This window comes from Leucopleurus acutus (assembly GCF_964270905.1).
Source record: "Leucopleurus acutus genome assembly, chromosome: 14".
Taxonomy (NCBI): domain Eukaryota; kingdom Metazoa; phylum Chordata; class Mammalia; order Artiodactyla; family Delphinidae; genus Leucopleurus; species Leucopleurus acutus.
The window spans coordinates 28,119,562-28,141,850 of NC_139156.1; the positions used below are offsets into that span (position 1 = coordinate 28,119,562).

General features: G+C 38.6%; 1 protein-coding gene across 1 annotated transcript in view; it reads left to right on the top strand.

Annotated features, from left to right (window-relative positions):
• The window catches only part of LOC309971361 (cytochrome P450 2C23-like), a 32,574-nt gene extending 15,400 nt beyond the window's left edge, over positions 1 to 17,174 (top strand). The window contains exons 6-9 of the mRNA XM_082854308.1: positions 9,148 to 9,289; positions 10,257 to 10,444; positions 14,097 to 14,238; positions 15,902 to 17,174. Coding sequence (XP_082710434.1) covers positions 9,148 to 9,289; positions 10,257 to 10,444; positions 14,097 to 14,238; positions 15,902 to 16,110 — 681 coding nt within the window. The 3' untranslated portion in view covers positions 16,111 to 17,174. The remainder of the gene's footprint in view (positions 1 to 9,147; positions 9,290 to 10,256; positions 10,445 to 14,096; positions 14,239 to 15,901) is intronic.
• Positions 17,175 to 22,289: the final 5,115 nt, after the last annotated feature.

Sequence of the window (22,289 nt, forward strand, 5' to 3'; positions counted from 1 at the left end):
ATGCAAGGAGAACAGCTAGGAGTTGTTTCAGGGTAAATTTTCTGGTGGCAGAGCCTAAAATAGGGATTTGTGTGGAAGTGATTTATTAAGGGAGTGCTATCAGGAGAAACTTCTATGTATGTGAATGAGAGAAACAGGATAAGGAAGGGGAAAAATTAAAAATAGATGTGGTTTCAGGTGAAGCCTAGTCTCTACCTGATCCTACAGGGGGCTCTAGAGTATAAATTGCACTGCAGAGTTTGTCCTTCCCTGGGGCAACGGAGCTGGGCTTTTGTACTCTTGCACCTATCAGTCATTGGTCACAGGCAGCCCCATGAGGGTGGTCTGGGAGACTGATTCCCTCCCAGGCTTCTCTTGTCATTGTGGCTCCAGTGTCCAAGGGACTCCAGAGAAAGTTGCAGGTGTGAGCCAAAGCAGCTGTGAGGTAGGTTATCAGAACCAGTAAAAGGGATCTGAGCAGGGCACCAATAGCATTTTCTGTACGAGATGATTGCACTGGCCCAAGGCAAAGAAGATGGCCAAGGGTACTGGTGGTGGAAATGAAGAGACGTGGATAGATTTGAGATACTTTTAGGAGGTAAAATTAACAGTCTTGGTGGTGAGTTGGGAAATGCAAGAGATGAGGAGCTGTGTTCCTGGCTTGCCTAACTGGATGGAAGCTGGGGCCATTCACCAATACAGGAAACGCTGGAAAGGGACCACGGACAGTTGTTAGCATACATACCAAAGCCTTGAGATCCTCTGAAAGAGTAGAGGAAGGAACAAAAGAAAGTTGATACGCCAACGTCTGGATTTCAACCATTCCTTCCTCTCCTGCCCTCCACATCTATTTTTCCTTTAAGATAACTATCAATAGAAAATGGGTAGAAACTTCTGAAGCATTTCTGCTTTCCTGTAAGTTTTGTTGCATTATGTTTTAATCTCTAAACCTTACTACATAACAGATTTGGGTGTGTTAAGAATTAAACAAAATGGTGGAGTTCATTCTACTTAGCTAAATTACAGAGTTAGAACATAAATAGAAGATATATTGATATTTCCATTTTCTCCCTCACTCTCTTCCCAAGCAAAGATTTTTAAAAACCTACTGGAACTTTCTGTTGTGAGGGAGTTATTTAAAATGCTCAGTATTCCAGATCAAGGCAGTAAGAACTATAGGTAGGAAGTGGCAACGTGCCTAAAAACTTGGACATCCATATGCAGAAATCATCCCATTTTGAAATGAACAGGAGAGACATGGTATAAAGAAACTGAGTTAAGAAAAATTTGATTCAGAGCTTTAAAAGTAAAGCTAATAGTTAAAAGGAGTGCTCTAATACTTTTCTTAAATTTAAAAACAGTGGTTTAAAAGCCCACCAAAAGTTAATCAGCAATGAAAATAATTTAATTATAGTGAAAAATAGAGATTTTATTAGCTTAACTAGTTTATATATATTAAACAATAATTTATTCAACAAATTCTTAGTCTGGCTATTATGCCAAGGGTTGGGGATACATCAACGAAGAAGATTTAATCCCTATTATTTTTAGTATAGTAATTGTAAAATAGAAAGCTCAGAGATTGGTTCAAGATGGCAGAGTGGAAGGACATGCACTCACTCCCTCTTGCGAGAGCACTGGAATCACAACTAACTGCTAACAGTCATCGACAGGAAGACACTGGAACTCACCAAAAAAGATACCCCACATCCAAAGACAAAGGAGAAGCCACAATGAGACAGTAGGAGGGGCTCAAGCACAATAAAATCAAAGCCCATAACCACTGGGTGGGTGACTCACAAACTGGAGAACAATTATACCACAGAAGTCCACCCACTGGGACTTCCCTGGTGGCACAGTGGTTAAGAATCTGCCTGCCAATGCAGGGATCACGGGTTCGATCCCTGGTCCGGGAAGATTGCACATGCTGCAGAGCAACTAAGCCCATGCACCACAACTGCTGAGCCCATGTGCTGCAACTACTGAAACCCATGTGTCTAGAGCCCATGCTCCGCAACAAGAGAAGCCACCGCAATGAGAAGCCCACACACCACAACGAAGAGTAGTCCCCACTCACTGCAACTAGAGAAAGCCCGTGCAACAACGAAGACCCAACACAGCCAAAACTAAATAAATTAAAAAACAAAAAACAAATTCTTTAAAAAAAATTGAAAAAAAAAGAAGTCCACCCACTGGAGTGAAGGTTCTGAGCCCCAAGTCAGGCTTCCCAACCTGGGGGTCCGGCGACAGGAGGAGGAATTCCCAGAGAATCAGACTTTGAAGGCTAGCAGGACTTGACTGAAGGACTTCAACAGGACTGGGGGAAACAGAGACTCCACTCTTAGAGGGCACACACAAAGTAGTGTGCACATCGGGACGCAGGGGGAAAGAGCAGTGACCCATAGAAGACTGAACCAGACCTACCTGCTAGTGTTGGAGGGTCTCCTGCAGAGGTCGGGGTGTGTGTGGCTGCGTCTCACCGTGAGGGCAAGGACACTGGCAGCAGAAGTTCTGGGGAGTACTCCTTGTCATGAGCCATCCAGGAGTCCACCAACAGCCCCACCAAAGAGCTTGTAGCCTCCAGTGCTGGGTCACCTCAGGCCAAACAACCAACAGGGAGGTTGATCAGCAGATAGCGGATTAAAGTTTTACTGAGCTTCTTCCCACCAGAGCAACACCCAGTTCTACTCACCACCAGTCCCTCCCATTAGGTAGTTTGCACAAGCCTCTTAGATAGCCTTATCCACCAGAGGGTAGACAGCAGAAGCAAGAAGAGGTACAATCCTGCAGCCTGTGGAATGAAAACCACATTCACAGAAAGACAGACAAAATGAAAAGGCAGAGGACCATGTACCAGATGCAGGAATAAGATAAAGCCCCAGAAAAACAACTAAGTGAAGTGGAGATAGGCAACCTTCCAGAAAAAGAATTCAGAATAATGATGGTGAAGATGATCCAGGACCTCGGAAAAAGAATGGAGGCAAAGACTGAGAAGATGCAAGAAATGTTTAACAAAGACCTAGAAGAATTAAAGAACACACACCTAGAAGAATTAAAGAACAAACAAACAGAGATGAACAATACAATAACTGAAATGAAAACTACACTAGAAGGAATCAATAGCAGAATAACTGAGGCAGAAGAACGGATAAGTGACCTGGAAGACAGAATGGTGGAATTCACTGCTGTGGAACAAAATAAAGAAAAAAGAATGAAAATAAATGAAGACAGCCTAAGACCTCTGGGACAACATTAAATGCAACAACATTCGCATTATAGGGGTCCCAGAAGGAGAAGAGAGAGGGAAAGGACCTGAGAAAATATTTGAAGAGATTATAGTTGAAAACTTCGCTAATGTAGGAAAGGAAATAGCCTCCCAAGTTCAGGAAGCACAGAGAGTCCCAGGCAGGATAAACCCAAGGAGAAACACGCTGAGACACATAGTAATCAAACTGACAAAAATTAAAGACAAAGAAAAATTATTAAAAGCAACAAGGGTAAAACGACAAATAACATACAAGGGAACTCCCATAAGGTTAACAGTTGATTTCTCAGCAGAAACTCTACAAGCCAGAAGGGAGTGGCATGGTATATTTCAAGTGGTGAAAGGGAAGAACCTACAACCAAGATTACTCTACCCACAAGAATCTCATTCAGATTCGACGAAGAAATCAAAAGCTTTACAGACAAGCAAAAGCTAAGAGAATTCAGCACCACCAAACCAGCTCTACAACAAATGCTAAAGGAACTTCTCTAAGTGGGAAACACAAGAGAAGAAAAGAACCTACAAAAAAAACCCCGAAACAATTAAGAAAACGGTAATAGGAACATACATATCGATAATTACCTTAATGAATGGATTAAATGCTGAATTAAATGTGAATGGATTAAATGCTCCAACCAAATGACACAGGCTCACTGAATGGATGCACAAACAAAACCCATATACGTGCTGTCTACAAGAGACCCACTTCAGACTTAGGGACACATGCAGACGGAAAGTGAGGGGATGGAAAAAGATATTCCATACAAATGGAAACCAAAAGAAAGCTAGAGTAACAATACTCATATCAGATAAAATAGGCTTTAAAATAAAGAATGTTACAAGAGACAAGGAAGGACACTACATAATGATCAAGGGATCAACCCAGGAAGAAAATATAACAATTATAAATATATATGCACCCAACATAGGAGCACCTCATTACATAAGGCAAATGCTAACAACTATAAAAGAGGAAATCGACAGTAACATCATAATAGTGGGGGACTTTAACACCTCACTTACACCAATGGACAAATCATCCAGACAGAAAATTAATAAGGAAACACAGGCTTTAAATGACACATTAGACCAGATAGATTTAACTGATATTTATAGAACTTTCCACCCAAAAGTGGCAGAATACACCTACTTCTCAAGTGTACATGGAACATTCTCCAGGATAGATCATATCTTGGGTCACAAATCAAGCCTTGGAAAATTTGAGAAAATTGAAATCGGATCAAGCATCTTTTCTGACAACAATGCTATGAGATTGGAAATCAATTACAGGAAAAAAAACTGGAAAAAACACACATACATGGAGGCTAAACAGTGTGCTACTAAATAACCAAGAGATCGTTAAAGAAATCAAAGAGGAAATCAAAACATACCTAGAGACAAATGACAACAAACCATGACAATCCAAAACCTATGGGATGCAGCAAAAGCAGTTCTAGAGCAATACAATCCTACCTCAAGAAGCAAGAAAAATCTCAAATAAACAATCTAACCTTACACCTAAAGGAACTACAGAGACAAGAACAAACAAAACCCAAAGTTAGTAGAAGGAAAGAAATCATAACAATCAGAGCAGAAATAAATGAAATAGAAACAAAGAAAACAATAGCAAAGATCAATAAAACTAAAAGCTGGTTGCCTGAAAAGATAAACAAAATTGATAACCCTTTAGCCAGACTCATCAAGAAAAAGAGGGAGAGGACTCAAATCAATAACATTAGAAATGAAAAAGAAGTGACAATGGACACCACAGAAATACAAAGCATCATAAGAGACTACTACAAGCAGCTCTATGCCAATAAAATGAGCAACCTGGAAGAAAGGGACGAGTTCTTAGAAAGGTATAACCTTCCAAGACTGAACCAGGAAGAAATAGAAAATATGAACAGACAAATCACAAGTAATGAAATTGAAACTGTGATTAAAAATCTTCCAACAAACAAAAGTGCAGGACCAGATGGCTTCACAGGTGAATTCTATCAAACATTTAGGGAAGAGCTAACACCCATCCTTCTCAAACTCTTCCAAAAAATTGCAGAGGAAGGAACACTCCCAAACTCATTCTATGAGATCCACATCACCCTGATACGAAACAAGACAAAGATACTCCAAAAAAAGAAAATTACAGGGCTTCCCTGGTGGCACAGTGGTTGAGAGTCCGCCTGCCGATGCAGGGGACACGGGTTCGTGCCCTGGTCCAGGAAGATCCCACATGCCGCGGAGTGGCTGGGCCCGTGAGCCATGGCCGCTGAGCCTGCGCATCCGGAGCCTGTGCTCTGCAGCGGGAGAGGCCACAGCAGTGAGAGGCCCGTGTGCCGCAAAAAAAAAAAAAAGAAAAAAGAAAATTACAGACCAATATCGCTGATGAATATAGATGCAAAAATCCTCAACAAAATACTAGCAAACAGAATCCGGCAACACATTAAAAGGATCATACACCATGATCAAGTGGGATTCATCCCAGTGATGCAAGGATTCTTCAACGTACGCATATGAATCAATGTGATACACCATATTAACAAACTGAAGAATGAAAACCATATGATCATCTCAATAGATGCAGAAAAGGCTTTTGACAAAATTCAACACCAATTTATGATAAAAACTCTCCAGAAAGTGGGCCTGGAGGGAACCTACCTCGACATAATAAAGGCCTCATATGACAAACCCACAGCAAACATCATTCTCAATGGTGAAAAACTGAAAGCATTTCCTCTAAGATCAGGAACGAGACAAGGATGTCCATTCCTGCCACTGTTATTCAACATAGTTTTGGAAGTCCTAGCCATGGCAATCAGAGAAGAAAGAGAAATAAAAGGAATCCAAATAGGAAAAGAAGAAGTAAAACTGTCACTGTTTGCAGATGACATGACACTATACATAGAGAATCCTGAAGATGCCACCAGAAAACTACTAGAGCTAATCAGTGAATCTGGTAAAGTTGCAGGATACAAAATTAATGCACAGAAATCTCTTGCATTCCTATACACTAACAACAAAAGATCAGAAAGAGAAATTAAGGAAACACCTCCATTCACCACTGCAACAAAAAGAATACAATATCTAGGAACAAACCTACTAAGGAGGTAAAAGACCTGTACTCAGAAAACTATAAGACACTAATGAAAGAAATCAAAGATGACACAAACAGATGGAAAGATATACCGTGTTCTTGGATTGGAAGAATCAGTACTGTGAAAATGACTATACTACCCAAAGCAATCTAAAGATTCAATGCAATCCCTATCAAATTACCAATGGCACTTTTTACAGAACTAGAATAAAAAAGTCTTAAAATTTGTATGGAGACACAAAAACCCCGAATAGCCAAAGCAATCTTGAGGGGAAAAAAATGGAGCTGGAGGAATCAGACTCCCTGACTTCAGACTATACTACAAAGCTATAGTAATCAAGACAATATGGTACTGGCACAAAAACTGAAATATAGATCAATGCAACAGGATAGAAAGCCCAAAGATAAATCCCCACACCTATGGTCAACTAATCTATGACAAAGTAGGCAAGGATATACAATGGAGAAAAGACAGTCTCTTCAATAAGTGGTGCTGGGAAAACTGGACAGCTACATGTAAAAGAATGAAATTCAAAAAAATAAAAAATAAAGAATGAAATTCAAACACTCCCTAACACCATACCCAAAAATAAACTGAAAATGGATTAAAGATCTAAATGTAAGACTGGACACTATAAAACTCTTAGAGGAAAACATAGGAAGAATACTCTTTGACAAAAATCACAGCAAGATCTTTTTTTGACCCACCTTCTAGAGTAATGGAAAGGAAAACAAAAATAAACAAATGGGACCTAATGAAACTTAAAAGCTTTTGCACAGCAAAGGAAACTATAAACAAGATGAAAAGCCAGCCCTCAGAATGGGAGAAGATATTTGCAAATGAATCAACAGACAAAGAATTAATCTCCAAAATATATAAGCAGCTCATGCAGCTCAATATTAGAAAAACAAACAACCCAATCAAAAAATGGGCAGAAGACCTAAATAGACATTTCTCCAAAGAAGACATACAGATGGCCAAGAAGCACATGAAAACCTGTTCAGCATCACTAATTATTAGAGAAATGCAAATCAAAACTACAATGAGGTATCTCTCCTCACACCAGTCAGAATCGGCATCATGAGAAAATCTACAAACAACGAACGCTGGAGAGGGTGTGGAGAAAAGGGAACCCTCTTGCACTGTTGGTGGGAATATAAATTGATAGAGCCACTGTGGAGAACAGTATGGAGGTTCCTTAAAAAACTGAAAGTAAAATTACCATATGACCCAGCAATCCCATTCCTGGCCATATACCCAGAGGAAACCATAATTCAAAAAGACACATGCACCCCAATGTTCATTGTAGCAATATTTACAATAGCCAGTCATGGAAGCAACCTAAATCCCCATCGACTGACGAATGGATAAAGAAGATGTGGTACATATATACAATGGAATATTACTCAGCCATAAAAAGGAATGAAATTGGGTCATTTGTAGAGACGTGAATTGATCTAGAGACTGTCATACAGAGTGAAGTAAGTCAGAAAGGGAAAAACAAATATCGTATATTAATGTGTATATGTGGAATCTAGAAGAATGGTACAGATGAGCTGGTTTGCAAGGCAGAATTAGAGACACAGATGTAGAGAACAAACGTATGGACACCAAGGGAGGAAAGTCGGGGGAGTGGGGGTGGGGTGTGATGAATTGGGAGATGGGGATTGACATATATACACTAATATGTATAAAATGGATGACTAATAAGAACCTGCTGTATAAAAAAATAAATAAAATTCTAAAATTCAACAGAAAAGAAAAAAATTGGAGAATATATGCCAAAATATTGTCAATGTTTATTACTTAAATGATAGGATTAATTTTCTTCTAGTTCCCCTGTAATTTCTAATTTTTTGACAATGTTCATGTATTTGTACACATATAATGCATTCCTGTATGTAACACTACAATGTATTTGTATTTCTATGATGTATATGTATTACTTTTGCAAAGTTAATGTAGATATATGAAAAAAATAAGAATAAAAATATATTCTTGATTTAAACATTAGAAGGGTGCAAAAAAAAAAAAAAAAAAAAAGCTCACTCACTGTTTTTAAGCCCTGGATCAGTTTATTTTCTAAAGACTTTGTAGATCCCATGCAAAAACTTATAAGTTAAAATGTCCTATATGTACAAGTACAATCTTCATATTAGAAATGCCAATAATGGGGGTGGGTGGAAGGGAGGCTTAAGAGGGAGGGGATTTATGTATACATATAGCTGATTTACTTTGTTGTACAGCAGAAACTAACACAACATTGTAAAGCAATTATACTCCAATAAAAAAAAATGAAATGCCATTAATAATGATGTGTCATATGTGAGAGTGTGGGGCTGTGAATACCTAAGTCTTTGTAAGTGAAGGAAACAGACCAGTCCCAAACCAGTGATTTCTCTACATTGTGCTCACACAGAGCTTATCATCTAGTCTTTTTCATTAAATATAATAAAAGAAGATACCATTTACTGAGTATTTGTATATATGAAGAATTTTTCCAAGATCTTCCACCCATTAATTCTTTTAATTTTTATAATAACCCTATGGGATATGTTCTACTTTTTACCCCAATTTCACAGATGATGAAATTGAGTAAAAAGGTAAAGTAACTTGCCAAGGGCACACATCTGTTCATTGACCAACCCGGGATTTGAACCAGAAGTTTCGATTCCATGACGGATTTCTTTATCTACCACCCTACCGTGCACAAAATGAAGCCTATTGCTAGTGATGGGGTGTGATCATAGAGCTCTGATAAGCCACTGCCTTCTTTTTAACTCATGTGGCCATTAACTCTACCATCTACAGGAGAAACAGAACCCAGAGTCTGAATTTCACTTGGAGAACTTGACAACCTGTGGATCAAATCTGTTTTCAGCGGGAACAGAGACAACCAGTCTCACTCTGAGCTATGGGTTCCTGCTCCTAATGAAATACCCTGAGGTTCAAGGTACAGCAAATATCCTAAGTATTTATGTAGGATAAAATATGAGCTCCTGGCACTGGTGAGGGTGGGAAGATACCACTGGCAGTGACAACTTCTCTTTCTTTGGACTGCCTTGTAGAACGTCATGCAAAGGGTCATCCATGGTTTGATCAGAATTATATCAAATGATGCTGATAAGAAAGAGAGACCTTTATGAACCCAAAGGCTTTCATTTAAGTTTAAACACAGAGGAGCTTCTGAATCCCAACTCTTCCATATGTGATGCAATGCTGAAGAGTGAGCCCTATTTAGATGAGGGATGCATGGATTCCCACGATGGCTTCTCATTCTCGGCCTGCCCATACCTGGCTGTGTGACCTCAAACAAGTTATTTCACCTCACAGGCCTGTGTTTTTCCGTCTTGAGAATGGATCAGACTCCCCAAAGGGAATTTTTAGCTCCAATGTAATTTAAAATTAAAAAATGAAATTGTAGTAGCGTGATTTTCTCAAGCACGTTCTCAGAGCACAGGTCTTAGAAAGCCAGTGTTTATACTGCTTAACAAAATGGTGTTTGTCATTCCCACAAAATGTGTAGGACACTGGATGAGGCTGACAAAGGAGATGCTCCCACTAGAGTGAGGATTAAACATTTCCTCTCCACAGCTGCTTTGCCAGGAATCTGGGGTAAACCTTAATCCCTGCCACAGAGGTCATCTCCTCACCCATACAGGAGGACAAACCAATTCAGGCAGGAGGCCAAGGACATAGCTGATGCAGCTTTTATGTTTCCTGCAGCAAAATCTCTGGTCTTTTAGATCAGAAAATAGAAAATAGAAATTCCATTGAGGAGCAGACCCGTGGGCTGTTTAGCAACATGTCTTTGACCTTGGGAGCCTTTTCTAGGCCACTGTCTATTATACATCGTAAGCATTTCCAGGTATCCAGGGGACACATCTCTTGAGTAGCATTCATGATTCATGTCTTTGCAGCCAAAGTTCATGAAGAAATTGACCGTGTAATTGGATGCAACCAAAGCCCCTGCATGAAGGACAAGATAAAGCTGCCCTATACAGAGGCCGTGCTTCATGAGATACAAAGATACATCACCCTCCTTCCTTCTAACATGCCCCGTACTGTGGCCCGGGATACGAAATTCAGACAGTACTTCATCCCTAAGGTTAGAGGTGTCTGGGAAACCTGGGTGGGATAGAAGGGGCAGCATGATACCTCAGTGGGGCCTGAGGCATCTCAGTTCTGTTTCAGGAAGAGAGGCAATTGAGAGACATAGAAAGAACACAAGGTCAGAGTCACATGACCTGGGTTTGAAATCTGTCATTGCCATGCAGTGCACCCTCAGGCCATTATGTCACCTCTGTGGTCCTGTCTCTGCCTTCCTGGAATGGGGAAGCTGACCTGGGGCTCCCAAGGCCCCTCACACTCTCACGTAGAATGTATTGAGGGAGAAGTGATTTGCATTAATGCGAATGTTGTGGGAACAGAAACCTGATTTTCCATGATGGATTTTAAATAGGGGGAAGAGATGGAAAATGTATCTGCAGCTCTAAAGTAATCAAGTCAAATGTCAGCTTTCTTTAACCCGAATTCTTTCCTCTGAAGACCTCATATACCAGGACATTTGGGATATTGCTGCCCATGACAGTTAACAATTATCAAAAGAGTAGTCAGTCTTCTGTAGTCAGTCTTCTGTAGTGATTAAGGGGTTGGGTTTTACATTTAATCCATTCAAGAGTATAGAAGAGGAAGAAAAGGTGACAGAATACTGCAAAACTGAAACAGCTCCCAACCTTACTGCCAAACGTCAATGCAAAAGTCTATTAACACATAAGTCTAGCATCACATTAAAAATACTACATCACCAGCAAGTGAAGGTAATCAGGAACACAGGAATGGTCTAACACCAGAAAATCTGGTTTATTATCACCATATAAGTAGAACTTAGAGAAAAATCACATGATAATCACATTTGTACAGAAAATGCTTTTGATAATATTAAAGAGTTTAACCCTTAAAAAAATAGGAATAGATAAATACCTCATTAGCCATGGAAAACATATTTCCCAAATCATGCTTTTTGACTAAAAGCATTCCTATTAATATCAGGAATAAGACAAGGCTATCCACCATTACCAGTATTTAACTAGAATTAGAAAAAGGTAATGAGGTAAAACATTTAAGAGGCGGGGTCGATTTGTAGGTGACATAATTGTACCTGGAAAACTCAAGAAAATTAACTTAAGTACCACTGCAAAAATAGAATTTTCCAGTGGTTGGGTACAAATTTATTATTAAAAAAATCAATTTCTACCCTATATAAAATAAAAGCTATGTTTTAAAAACATAATGAATAAAAGCTTTTTATTGATAAAAACGAGGATAAAATACTTAGGAATATACTTGATAAGAAATTTGCAAGATTTATACCAAAAAAAAAACCCCTTAAAATGTTAATGAAAGATACACAAGTTTTGAATAAATTAGATTTATTCTGTGTTCAGGTAGGAAGATAGCAGTTATCCTGAAATTAACCTATGCATTTATGAGATCTCAATGAAAATATAAACTAGATACTTTTTTGGAACTAAACTAACAGATCTCAAATTTGATGTGGGAAATTAAAAAATAAAGAATAGTCAGGGACAGGTCCTACCAAATATTAAAATATAAGGTCACAGTTATTAAAGCACTATAATACAGCTTCTTGAGTAGACAGATCAATCAAATAAAGTCTAGAAATAAATGTAATTATACATGGAAACTTAGTATATGATAAAGTGGCTTTTTCCTTGTAACCTAGAGGAAAAATATTGATTATTCAGTTGTAGAACTCCCAGGGGAGTTGGAAAAAAAAGAATAATAAATCCCTACCTCAAACTTTCATATAAAATAAATTTTATATGAAAATTTATTCTTGGTGGCTCAAATATATACACATAGGATATTAAACTATAAAAGTGCTAAGGATAAAAGCAATAATTTTTTTTGAGAATTTCAGGGTGAAGAAAGACTTTCTAACATTGACCAAAGAAAAGAGGAATAAGAGGGCTATACATTTAAAAATGGATAAATTTGGTTACATGCAAGTAAGAAAAATCTACCTAAGAAAAAGAAACAAAGTCAAAAGACAAATGACAAACTGAGACAAAATGTTTCATAGTTCATAAGAACAAAGAACTAATTACTGAAAAATAAAATGAACTCCTACAGTCAGCATGAAAAACCCCAGAACCAACAGATAGAATGCATGGGAGACAAAATTTAAATTTGAGTGAAAGTAATTACAAATGGTTTTTAAATATGTGAAAATATACTTACACAATAAAATATATTGAAAATAAAAATGATAAAGAAACATGTTTTCACTTGTCACAATATGTTGGCAAGATATAAAAAAACATATGTTTTTGCTAGTAGTATAAATTGGTGTAACTTCCATGGAAGGAATCATTGCAATTTCTGTGAAAATTCAAAACGTGCATAGCAATTTGAAAAGCAGTTCCACTACTAGGAATTTATCCTTTGTGTATATTTCCCCCCAAATAATATTCATTGCAGCAGTATTGGTGCCGAATATTCATTTAAAAAGGACTTAAAATTATTATTATTATTATTTTTGGCCACGCTGCATGGCTTACAGGATCTTAGATCCCCGACCAGGGATCGAAAGTGGCCCCCGGCAGTGAAAGCACCAAGTCCTAACCACTGGACCGCCAGGGAATTCCCTAAAAATTATTTATGTAAAGTAGAATACTAAGCAAGCGACAGAACTCTACAGGATGCTACTATTTGTGGAAAAAGTAGGAAATAGGTGTGTACCTTTTTTTTTTAATCCATAAGATATCTCATAAAGGATATATCGTACACTGGTAACAGTGATTACATTAAGAAGGAAACCAGGGGACTTGAGTCTAGGAAAGAGACTTATTTTCACTTTGTACCCTTTTGTACTTTTTTTTTTTTTGTATTTTATACCATGTGCATGTATTACCTACTCCAAAACTTGTGAAATAACGTTTCAGGAAATACGAAATGAGGTAAAAATGGGAAGAGGAGGCTTTCACTTAAACAGGGGTGCTTTATGACCCATAGATAGATGGGTCAAATTCTAACCATGCCACTTGCTAAAAGTATAACCTCAAGTAAGTTATTTCTTCTCTCTGAATCTCAATTTCTGCATTTATACAATGTGAAACAAACAAACAAACAAAAAGAGCCTACTGAATATGGTTGAAGTGAGAATTAAATTTATAAACTACTAAACACAGTGTCAGGTAAATGTGAAGCGTTCCGTATCAATGGTCATTATTATTTTGTCATTTAAATCTCACAAAATCTAATGGGGCAAAGAGGAAAGCCTATTGTTGTTACCCCACCCCGTTTTACAAGTGAGGGAAGTGGGGTTTGATCCAATAGATTTTATAGATTACAAGTTTCCATCTCTCATTTTCTTCCATTCACACTTGAATTCAGAAAGAAAAAAATTATGAAATGTGAGCTTTTTCAATTTGAGGCAACAATTCCAGTAAAGCGCATGTCTAGACAATATGGGTTGCAAACCTTAGCTTTTTAACAATTGATTATTGCACATTGACCATAACAGTGCTCTTCCCACAGAGAACCATCTTATTACTTGATAAAAGGTCTTGTATGGTGATGTGTGTAAAAGAGCCATCACATGAGACAGTTTTCTCCAGGCAAACTTAAGAGTGCTCGATCCTATTTAATCCACTGTGATTAAAAGTACTAGACTTTTTAGGGACCAAAGGTAAGTATGATAACGTGCCACTCCACTCTCCATTTCTTGGTTCCAGGGCGCTACTGTATTGCCATTACTGTCTTCGGTCCTGTACGATTGCAAGGAATTTCCCAACCCAGAGAAGTTTGACCCAGGTCACTTTTTGGATAAAAATGGCAGCGTCAGGAAAACAGAATACTTCGTGCCTTTTTCCATGGGTAAATACAAATACACCCCATCCAAACCATACACATGAACCTTTTGGATAACTTTTAGCTTTACTGAATATGGCATAACTAAGTAATCCACTGATGATAGCAAAGTCAATCAAATCAATCTGTTATAAACCCCCAAATCGGGATGGATTCATTTAAGTCTGTATACCAGTAGGATCAGGTAAGTCTTCCAGAGACTCTTTTGTTGTTTGGTGATTGAGTACAATGCTAGTTTTTAAAGAAACCAAGGCAAATCAATTTAATTCAGATGTCACACATTATCAGATAACAAAGGGACCTCCTTTTACAAACTCTTGCCTGTTGATCTCCCTTTCATAATATGACTTTTTCAAAACAAAATGTTCAAGTTTCTCTCTTCTTAAACAATTATTAACCATTATTAATTTTCTGATTCTTAGAGAGGCCATCAGAGACACCTTGGCCACTTCATCCTCTTTCTTCCCCTCTGAAATCCGGAGCCCCACATACGCTTGCCTCTTTGCAAGCGCTGGTTGGCTCCCAGTTGCTAGTTCTCATAAAGTCATAAAGACAACTTAGGATTGCTCAGCACCCATTCTTTTTCTTTGTTACCCTAGTCAATCATTTGATTAGTATTTTCAAAAATAACAGTATGTTTTATTTCTAATCACAGTGATAGTAAGTGTTCAATATAAAAGATGGAAAATGCAGAAGAGCAAAAAGAAAAAAAAGAGAAAAGAGGGACTTCCCTGGTGGTGCAGTGGTTGGGAGTCCACCTGCCAATGCGGGAGACGCGGGTTCCGGCCCTGGCCCGGGGGCTCCTGCATACCAAGGAGCGAAGGCTGCTGGACCCGCGCGCTGGAGCCCTTGGGCTGTGGCTGCTGAGCCCGCGTGCCTGGGGCCAGAGCTCCGTGACGGGAGGAGCCGCTGCGGTGCCCCGCGCACCGCGGCGAGGAGTGGCCCCTGCTCTCCGCAGCCTGGGGGGGGGGGGCGGGGCGCGAGCGGCCGCGAGGGCCCAGCGCAGCCATAAATAGATGGATGAATGGATGGGTGGGTTTGTAAAAAGGAAAAAAAGAAAAAGGAAAACCATTTGCAATTTCAGACCATAGCCTGAATTTCAGATTCAGGCTATAATCGCTGTTAATATTTTGCTATATATACTTCACACAGTTGTCTAGATATACATAATAAACGTATATTTTATTTTAAAAAATCAGGCTCATTCTGTACAATCTATTTGATAACCTGCTTTTGCTTAGTGTGTTGTGATATAAGACAGTATTAAATAATCTTCTGTACAAACATGTTTAGGTTGTGTTGCATGATAGATGCACAAGGATTTATTTAATTAATCCAGTATAGGTGGATGTCTAGTTTTCAACTAACTCATCAGTGTCATAAATAACAATGCAAGTGACACCCGCATAGGTGAATCTCTAATTCCTACAGATAAATCCCCAGAAGGAGAATTACTGAATTAAGAGTGAAAATTTCTTCAGAGAGTTTTGATATGTATTGACAAATATCCGTCTAGAAGAACTGTACCAGTTCATTGTCCTCCAGCAGTTTCTTAGCCATCCCTTTTCTGATCAGTGTTTTCATTGGCTGTTAGGAGTGTATAGTATTTGAATACGAGCTATTGTATTTGAATTTGGAGTAAGCTAATGGAACTGTCTCCTCCTTCCAGGGAAACGGGCATGTGTTGGAGAGGGCCTGGCCCGCGTGGAGTTGTTCCTGTTTCTCACCACCATTCTGCAAAACTTTGTCCTGAAGCCCCTGGGGGAGCCAAAGGACATAGAGACCAAACCCATTGTTACCGGGTTTATCAACATCCCACAACCCTATAAGCTGTGCTTTATCCCTAGACAAAAGAACGTTTCTCTTTTAACAATTTAAATCAAAGTAATTGCTTCTTCCTCTCATTCCTTCTCCCACCCCATAGTCTCTTTTCATTTTAAATACTGCTAGGACAGAAACACTACTCGCTAAAAGCTTGATGGACATTTGTTTAAACCTACAAATCCCTTGCCAAAAAGGATCTGGGTCCTGAAAACGCCAAGGGTAAAACAATATACTTATATCCTATAGAGTACTTTATAAACCATGATCCAGCCAAACCAGGCCCAGGCCCACAGAAGGCCTTTACTGAGACAGTTGGCAAATAGTGGAGCCTTCACTCTTTCTGTGGCTTTGGAGATATGCTGATTTTCTATAGCTTTTCAAAATAGAGAAATTAATATAATGGCCTGTGTGTATTTTTTCCTATTTCCAATGGAAAGCACTTACATGATTTCTGCCACATTCACAAAATAAATCCTTTTTTTCCACAGTAGATTTTCTTTGAATGTTTGACTTTATATCAAGTCTCAAAAATCCCTTTCCTTGCGCTATGGGCACTCTACAATTAGAATATCATAAACAGATGAAATGATAATCCCCACCACAAATCTCTCCCTGCCCCACCCCATCTATTTGCAGCCATTGATTTACATGGGGGCCCAAGGAGCCCCGTTGGATAAGAATTCAAACCATGTTCATAGGTAGGATTCAGACATGCATAGTTACATCTTCTTCAGAAAGTGATGAGGGGCAGGGCTGGGGGTTGGAGAGCAAGTGGGCAGATTGCAAGGAAAGACTGAGTATTGCTAAGAGAACAGTGACCCAGAAGAGAATGGCTAGAACAGCTGCCCAGTGGTGGCCCAGTGGAGTGCTATGAGGAGTAGCTGCCACAAAAGGATGGCTCAAATGCCAGCAGGCAGCCCAGGCTCCAGGACATTGGGAGGGAAAGAAGCTTTAAAAGCAGAGCTTGGGACTTCCCAGGCGGTACAGTGGTTAAGACTCTGTGCTCCCTATGTAGGGGGCACAGGGTTTGATCCCTGGTCAGGGGACTAAGATCCTATATGCCACATGGCATGCCCCCCCCCAAAAAAGTAAAAGAAAATAATAATAAAAAAATAAAAGCGGAGCTGAGTTTCTGGGTGTATACTCAAAAGAACTGATTTTTTTAAAGTTCTCTCCAACAGATATTTGTACACCCATGTTCCTAGCAGCATTATTCACAATAGCCAAAAATGTGGAAACAACCCAAACGTCCATTAGTGGATGAATGGATAAACAAAGAGTGATTATATACATACAATGGAATATTATTCAGCCTTCAAAAAGAAGGATTTATAGTCTAACGCATGTTACAAATGGATGAACCTTGAAGACATTATGCCAAGTGAAATAAGCCAGTCACAAAAGGACAAATATTGTATGATTCCATTTATATGAGGTACCTGGAGTAGTCAAACTCATAGAGACAAAGTAGAATGGTGCTTGCAGGGGGAGGGGGGAGAATGGGGAGTTATTGTTTAATGGGTATGGAGTTTCAATTTGCGAAGATAAAGTTCTGGAGATAGACAGCGGTGATGATTGCATAACAATGTGAATGTACTTAATGCCACTAAACTGTACACTTAAAAATGGGTAAAATGGTAAGTTTTACATCATGTATACTTTACCACACAAAAAAAGTAGAGCTGAGGTCCTTGAGGTGGGGATTTTGAAGCTGTAAATTTTGGATCTAAATGTTAATGTGATTTGCTAACATGTGAGCATCTCTGTTTTCTTCCCAGCCTCACACTCCTTTCTAGCTAACAAGAGTTTTGTCTTTTGTCACTCAGAGTCTCCTCCTTCCATGAATTCTGAGAAGTTTTGAATTTGCCAGCTAGGTTCCCTAACTTGGGATGCAGAACTAGTAGAATGAAGAGAGAACAGACAGAAGAGGAAACTAGTTTGGGAGGTGAGGTTAAATTCCATAATAAAATAACATAATGATGGGACTTACCTGGTGGTCCAGTGGTTAAGAATCTGCCTGCCTATAGGACGTTCCATCCAAAAACAGCAGATTACACTTTCTTCTCAAGTGCACATGGAGCATTCTCCAGGATAGAGCACATTTTGGGTCACAAATCAAGCCTCAGTAAATTTAAGAAAATTGAAATCATATCAAGTATCTTTTCTGACCACAACGCTATGAGATTAGATATCAATTAGAAGGAAAAAAACATAAAAAACACAAACACATGGAGGCTAAACAATACGTTACTAATAACCAGGAGGTCACTGAAGAAATCAAAGAGGAAATCAAAAAATACCTAGAGACAAATGACAACAAACCATGACAATCCAAAACCTATGGGATGCAGCAAAAGCAGTTCTAAGAGGGAAGTTTAGAGCAATACAATCCTACCTCAGGAAACAAGAAAAATCTCAAATAAACAATCTAACCTTACACTTAAAGGAACTACAGAAACAAGAACAAACAAAACCCAAAGTTAGTAGAAGGAAAGAAATCATAACGATCAGAGCAGAAATAAATGAAATAGAAACAAAGAAAACAATAGCAAAGATCAATAAAACTAAAAGCTGGTTGTCTGAGAAGATAAACAAAATTGATAAGCCCTTAGCTAGACTCATCAAGAAAAGGAGGGAGAGGACTCAAATCAATAAAATTAGAAATGAAAAAGAAGTGACAATGGACACCACAGAAATACAAAGCATCATAAGAGACTACTACAAGCAACTCTATGCCAATAAAATGAGCAACCTGGAAGAAAGGGACAAGTTCTTAGAAAGGTATAACCTTCCAAGACTGAACCAGGAAGAAATAGAAAATATGAACAGACCAATCACAAGTAATGAAATTGAAACTGTGATTAAAAATCTTCCAACAAACAAAAGTGCAGGACCAGATGGCTTCACAGGTGAATTCTATCAAACATTTAGAGAAGAGCTAACACCCATCCTTCTCAAACTCTTCCAAAAAATTGCAGAGGAAGGAACACTCCCAAACTCATTCTATGAGACCCCCATCACCCTGATACCAAAACCAGACAAAGATACTCCAAAAAAGAAGATTACAGACCAATATCACTGATGAATATAGATGCAAAAATCCTCAACAAAATACTAGCAAACAGAATCCAACAACACATTAAAAGGATCATAAACCACGATCAAGTGGGATTTATCCCAGGGATGCAAGGATTCTTCAATATATGCAAATCAATCAATGTGATACACCATATTAACAAATTGAAGAATAAAAACCATATGATCATCTCAATAGATGCAGAAAAGGCTTTTGACAAAATTCAACACCTATTTATGATAAAAACTCTGGGCATAGAGGGAACCTACCTCAGCATAATAAAGGCCTCATATGACAAACCCGCAGCAAACATGATTCTCAATGGTGAAAAACTGAAAGCATTTCCTCTAAGATCAGGAACAAGACAAGGATGTCCACTCTCACCACTATTATTCAACATAGTTTTGGAAGTCCTAGCCACGGCAGTCAGAGAAGAAAAAGGAATCCAAATAGGAAAAGAAGAAGTAAAACTGTCACTGTTTGCAGATGACATGATACTATACATAGAGAATCCTAAAGATGCCACCAGAAAACCACTAGAGCTAATCAGTGAATCTGGTAAAGTTGCAGGATACAAAATTAATGCACAGAAATCTCTTGCATTCCTATACACTAATGGTGAAAAATCTGAAAGAGAAATTAAGGAAACACTCCCATTTACCACTGCAACAAAAAGAATAAAATACCTAGGAACAAACTTACCTAAGGAGGTGAAGGACCTGTACTCAGAAAACTATAAGACACTGATGAAAGAAATGAAAGATGACACAAACAGATGGATAGATATACCATGTTCTTGGATTGGAAGATCAATATTGTGAAAATGACTATACTACACAAAGCAATCTACAGAATCAATGCAATCCCTATCAAATTACCAATGGCATTTTTTACAGAACTAGAACAAAAAATCCTAAAATTTGTATGGAGACACAAACGACCCCGAATAGCCAAAGCAGTCTCAAGGGGATAGAAAGTAGCTGGAGGAATCAGACTCCCTGAGTCTGACTGTATTACAAAGCTACAGTAATCAAGACAATATGGTACCGACACAAAAACAGAAATATAGATCAATGCAACAGGATAGAAAGCCCAGAGATAAACCCACGCACCTATGGTCAACTAATCTATGACAAAGGAAGCAAGGATATACAATGGAGAAAAGACAGTCTCTTCAATAAGTGGTGCTGGGAAAACTGGACAGCTACATGTAAAAGAATGAAATTAGAACACTCCCTAACACCATACACAAAAATAAACTCAAAATGGATTAGAGACCTAAATGTAAGACCGGACACTATAAAACTCTTAGAGGAAAACATAGGAAGAACACACTTTCACATAAATCACAGCAAGATCTTTTTTGATCCACCTCCTAGAGTAATGGAAATAAAAACAAAAATAAACAAATGGGACCTAATGGAACTTCAAAGCTTTTGCAAAGCAAAGGAAACTACAAACAAGACAAAACAACAACCCTCAGAGTGGGAGAAAATGTTTGCAAACAAATCAACGGACAAAGGATTAATCTCCAAAATATATAAACAGCTCATGCAGCTCAATATTAAAAAAACAAACAACCGAATCAAAAAATGGGCAGAAGACCTAAATAGACATTTCCCCAAAGAGGACATACAGATGGCCAAGAAGCACATGAAAAGCTGCTCAACATCACTAATTATTAGAGAAATGAAATCAAAACTACAGTGAGGGGCTTCCCTGGTGGCTCAGTAGTTATGAATCTGCCTGCCAATGCAGGGGACACAGGTTCGAGCCCTGGTCCAGGAAGATCCCACATGCCGTGGAGCAACTAAGCCCGTGAGCCATAACTACTGAGCCTACATGCCACAAGTACTGAAGCCCGCTCGCCTAGGACCCGTGCTCTGCAAGAAGAGAAGCCACTGTAATGAGAGGCCTGTGCACCACAAAGAAGAGTAGCCCCCGCTCACCACAACTAGAGAAAGCCCATGTGCAGCACCAAAGACCCAATGCAGCCAAAAAATAAATTAAAAAATTTTTTTAATTTTTTAAATTAAATGGCCTATACTCTCAGAAGTCCTAAGGTCGAAGGGTATGTGGGCATTTCCCACAGATGAGATGTTAGCCTGGGAGAGAGAGATCTTAAAGGGTTTTCACCCAAGAGAATAGCAGCTAGCTTTGTATTGTGGGCATGGTTGGCACCTCCTATATTAACAAAGTTAGGTCAGAAAGAGTCTCATATAACTCAGCAATAAAAAGACTACCCAATTTAAAAATGGGCAAAGGATTTGTATAAACATTTCTCCAAAGAAGATATGCAAATGGCCAATAAACACATGAGAAGGTTCTCAATATCATTAGTCACCAGAGGAATGCAAATCAAAACCACAATGACATACCACTTCACACCTACTAGTAAGATAAAATTAAAAATATAATAACAAGTGTTTTCAAGAATGTGGAGAAGGTGGAATCCTCATATATTTCTGGTGTGAATGTAAAATGGTGCCGCCACACTGGAAAACAGTTTGGCATTTCCTCAAAATGTTAAGCATAGTGTTACCATATTACCCAGCACTTTCACCTAGGTGTCTACCCAAGAGAAATGAAAATATATGTAAACACAAAATCTTGTACAAGAAAGTTCATAGGATGATTCATAATAATTAAGAAGTGGAAACAAGCCAAATGTCCATCGACTGATGAATGGATAAACAAAAGGTGTTATATCCATACAATGGAATATTTTATGGCCATAGAAAGGGAATGAAGTACTGATACTTGCTACAACATGGATGAATCTTGAAAGCAGCCAGACACAAAATACCACGTATTATATGATTCCATTTATATGAAATGTCCAGAATAAGCAAATCCATAGAGACAGAAAATAGATTAGTGATGGTGTAGGTCTGGAAAGTGAGTGCAGATGGCTAGGGAGTGAAGGGTGATGAAAACATTGAAGGGTGATGAAAACATTCCGAAATTAGATTGCAGTGATGATTGCACAATTCTGTATTTTCTAAAAACCACTGAACTGTACCCTTAAATGGGTGAACTTTATAGTATGTGAATTATATCTCAATAAAGCTGTTTTTTTTGGGTTTTTTTGGGGGGGGTTTTTTGTTTGTTTGTTTTTTGGCTGTGCTGTGCAGCTTCTGGGGTCTTAGATCCCCTA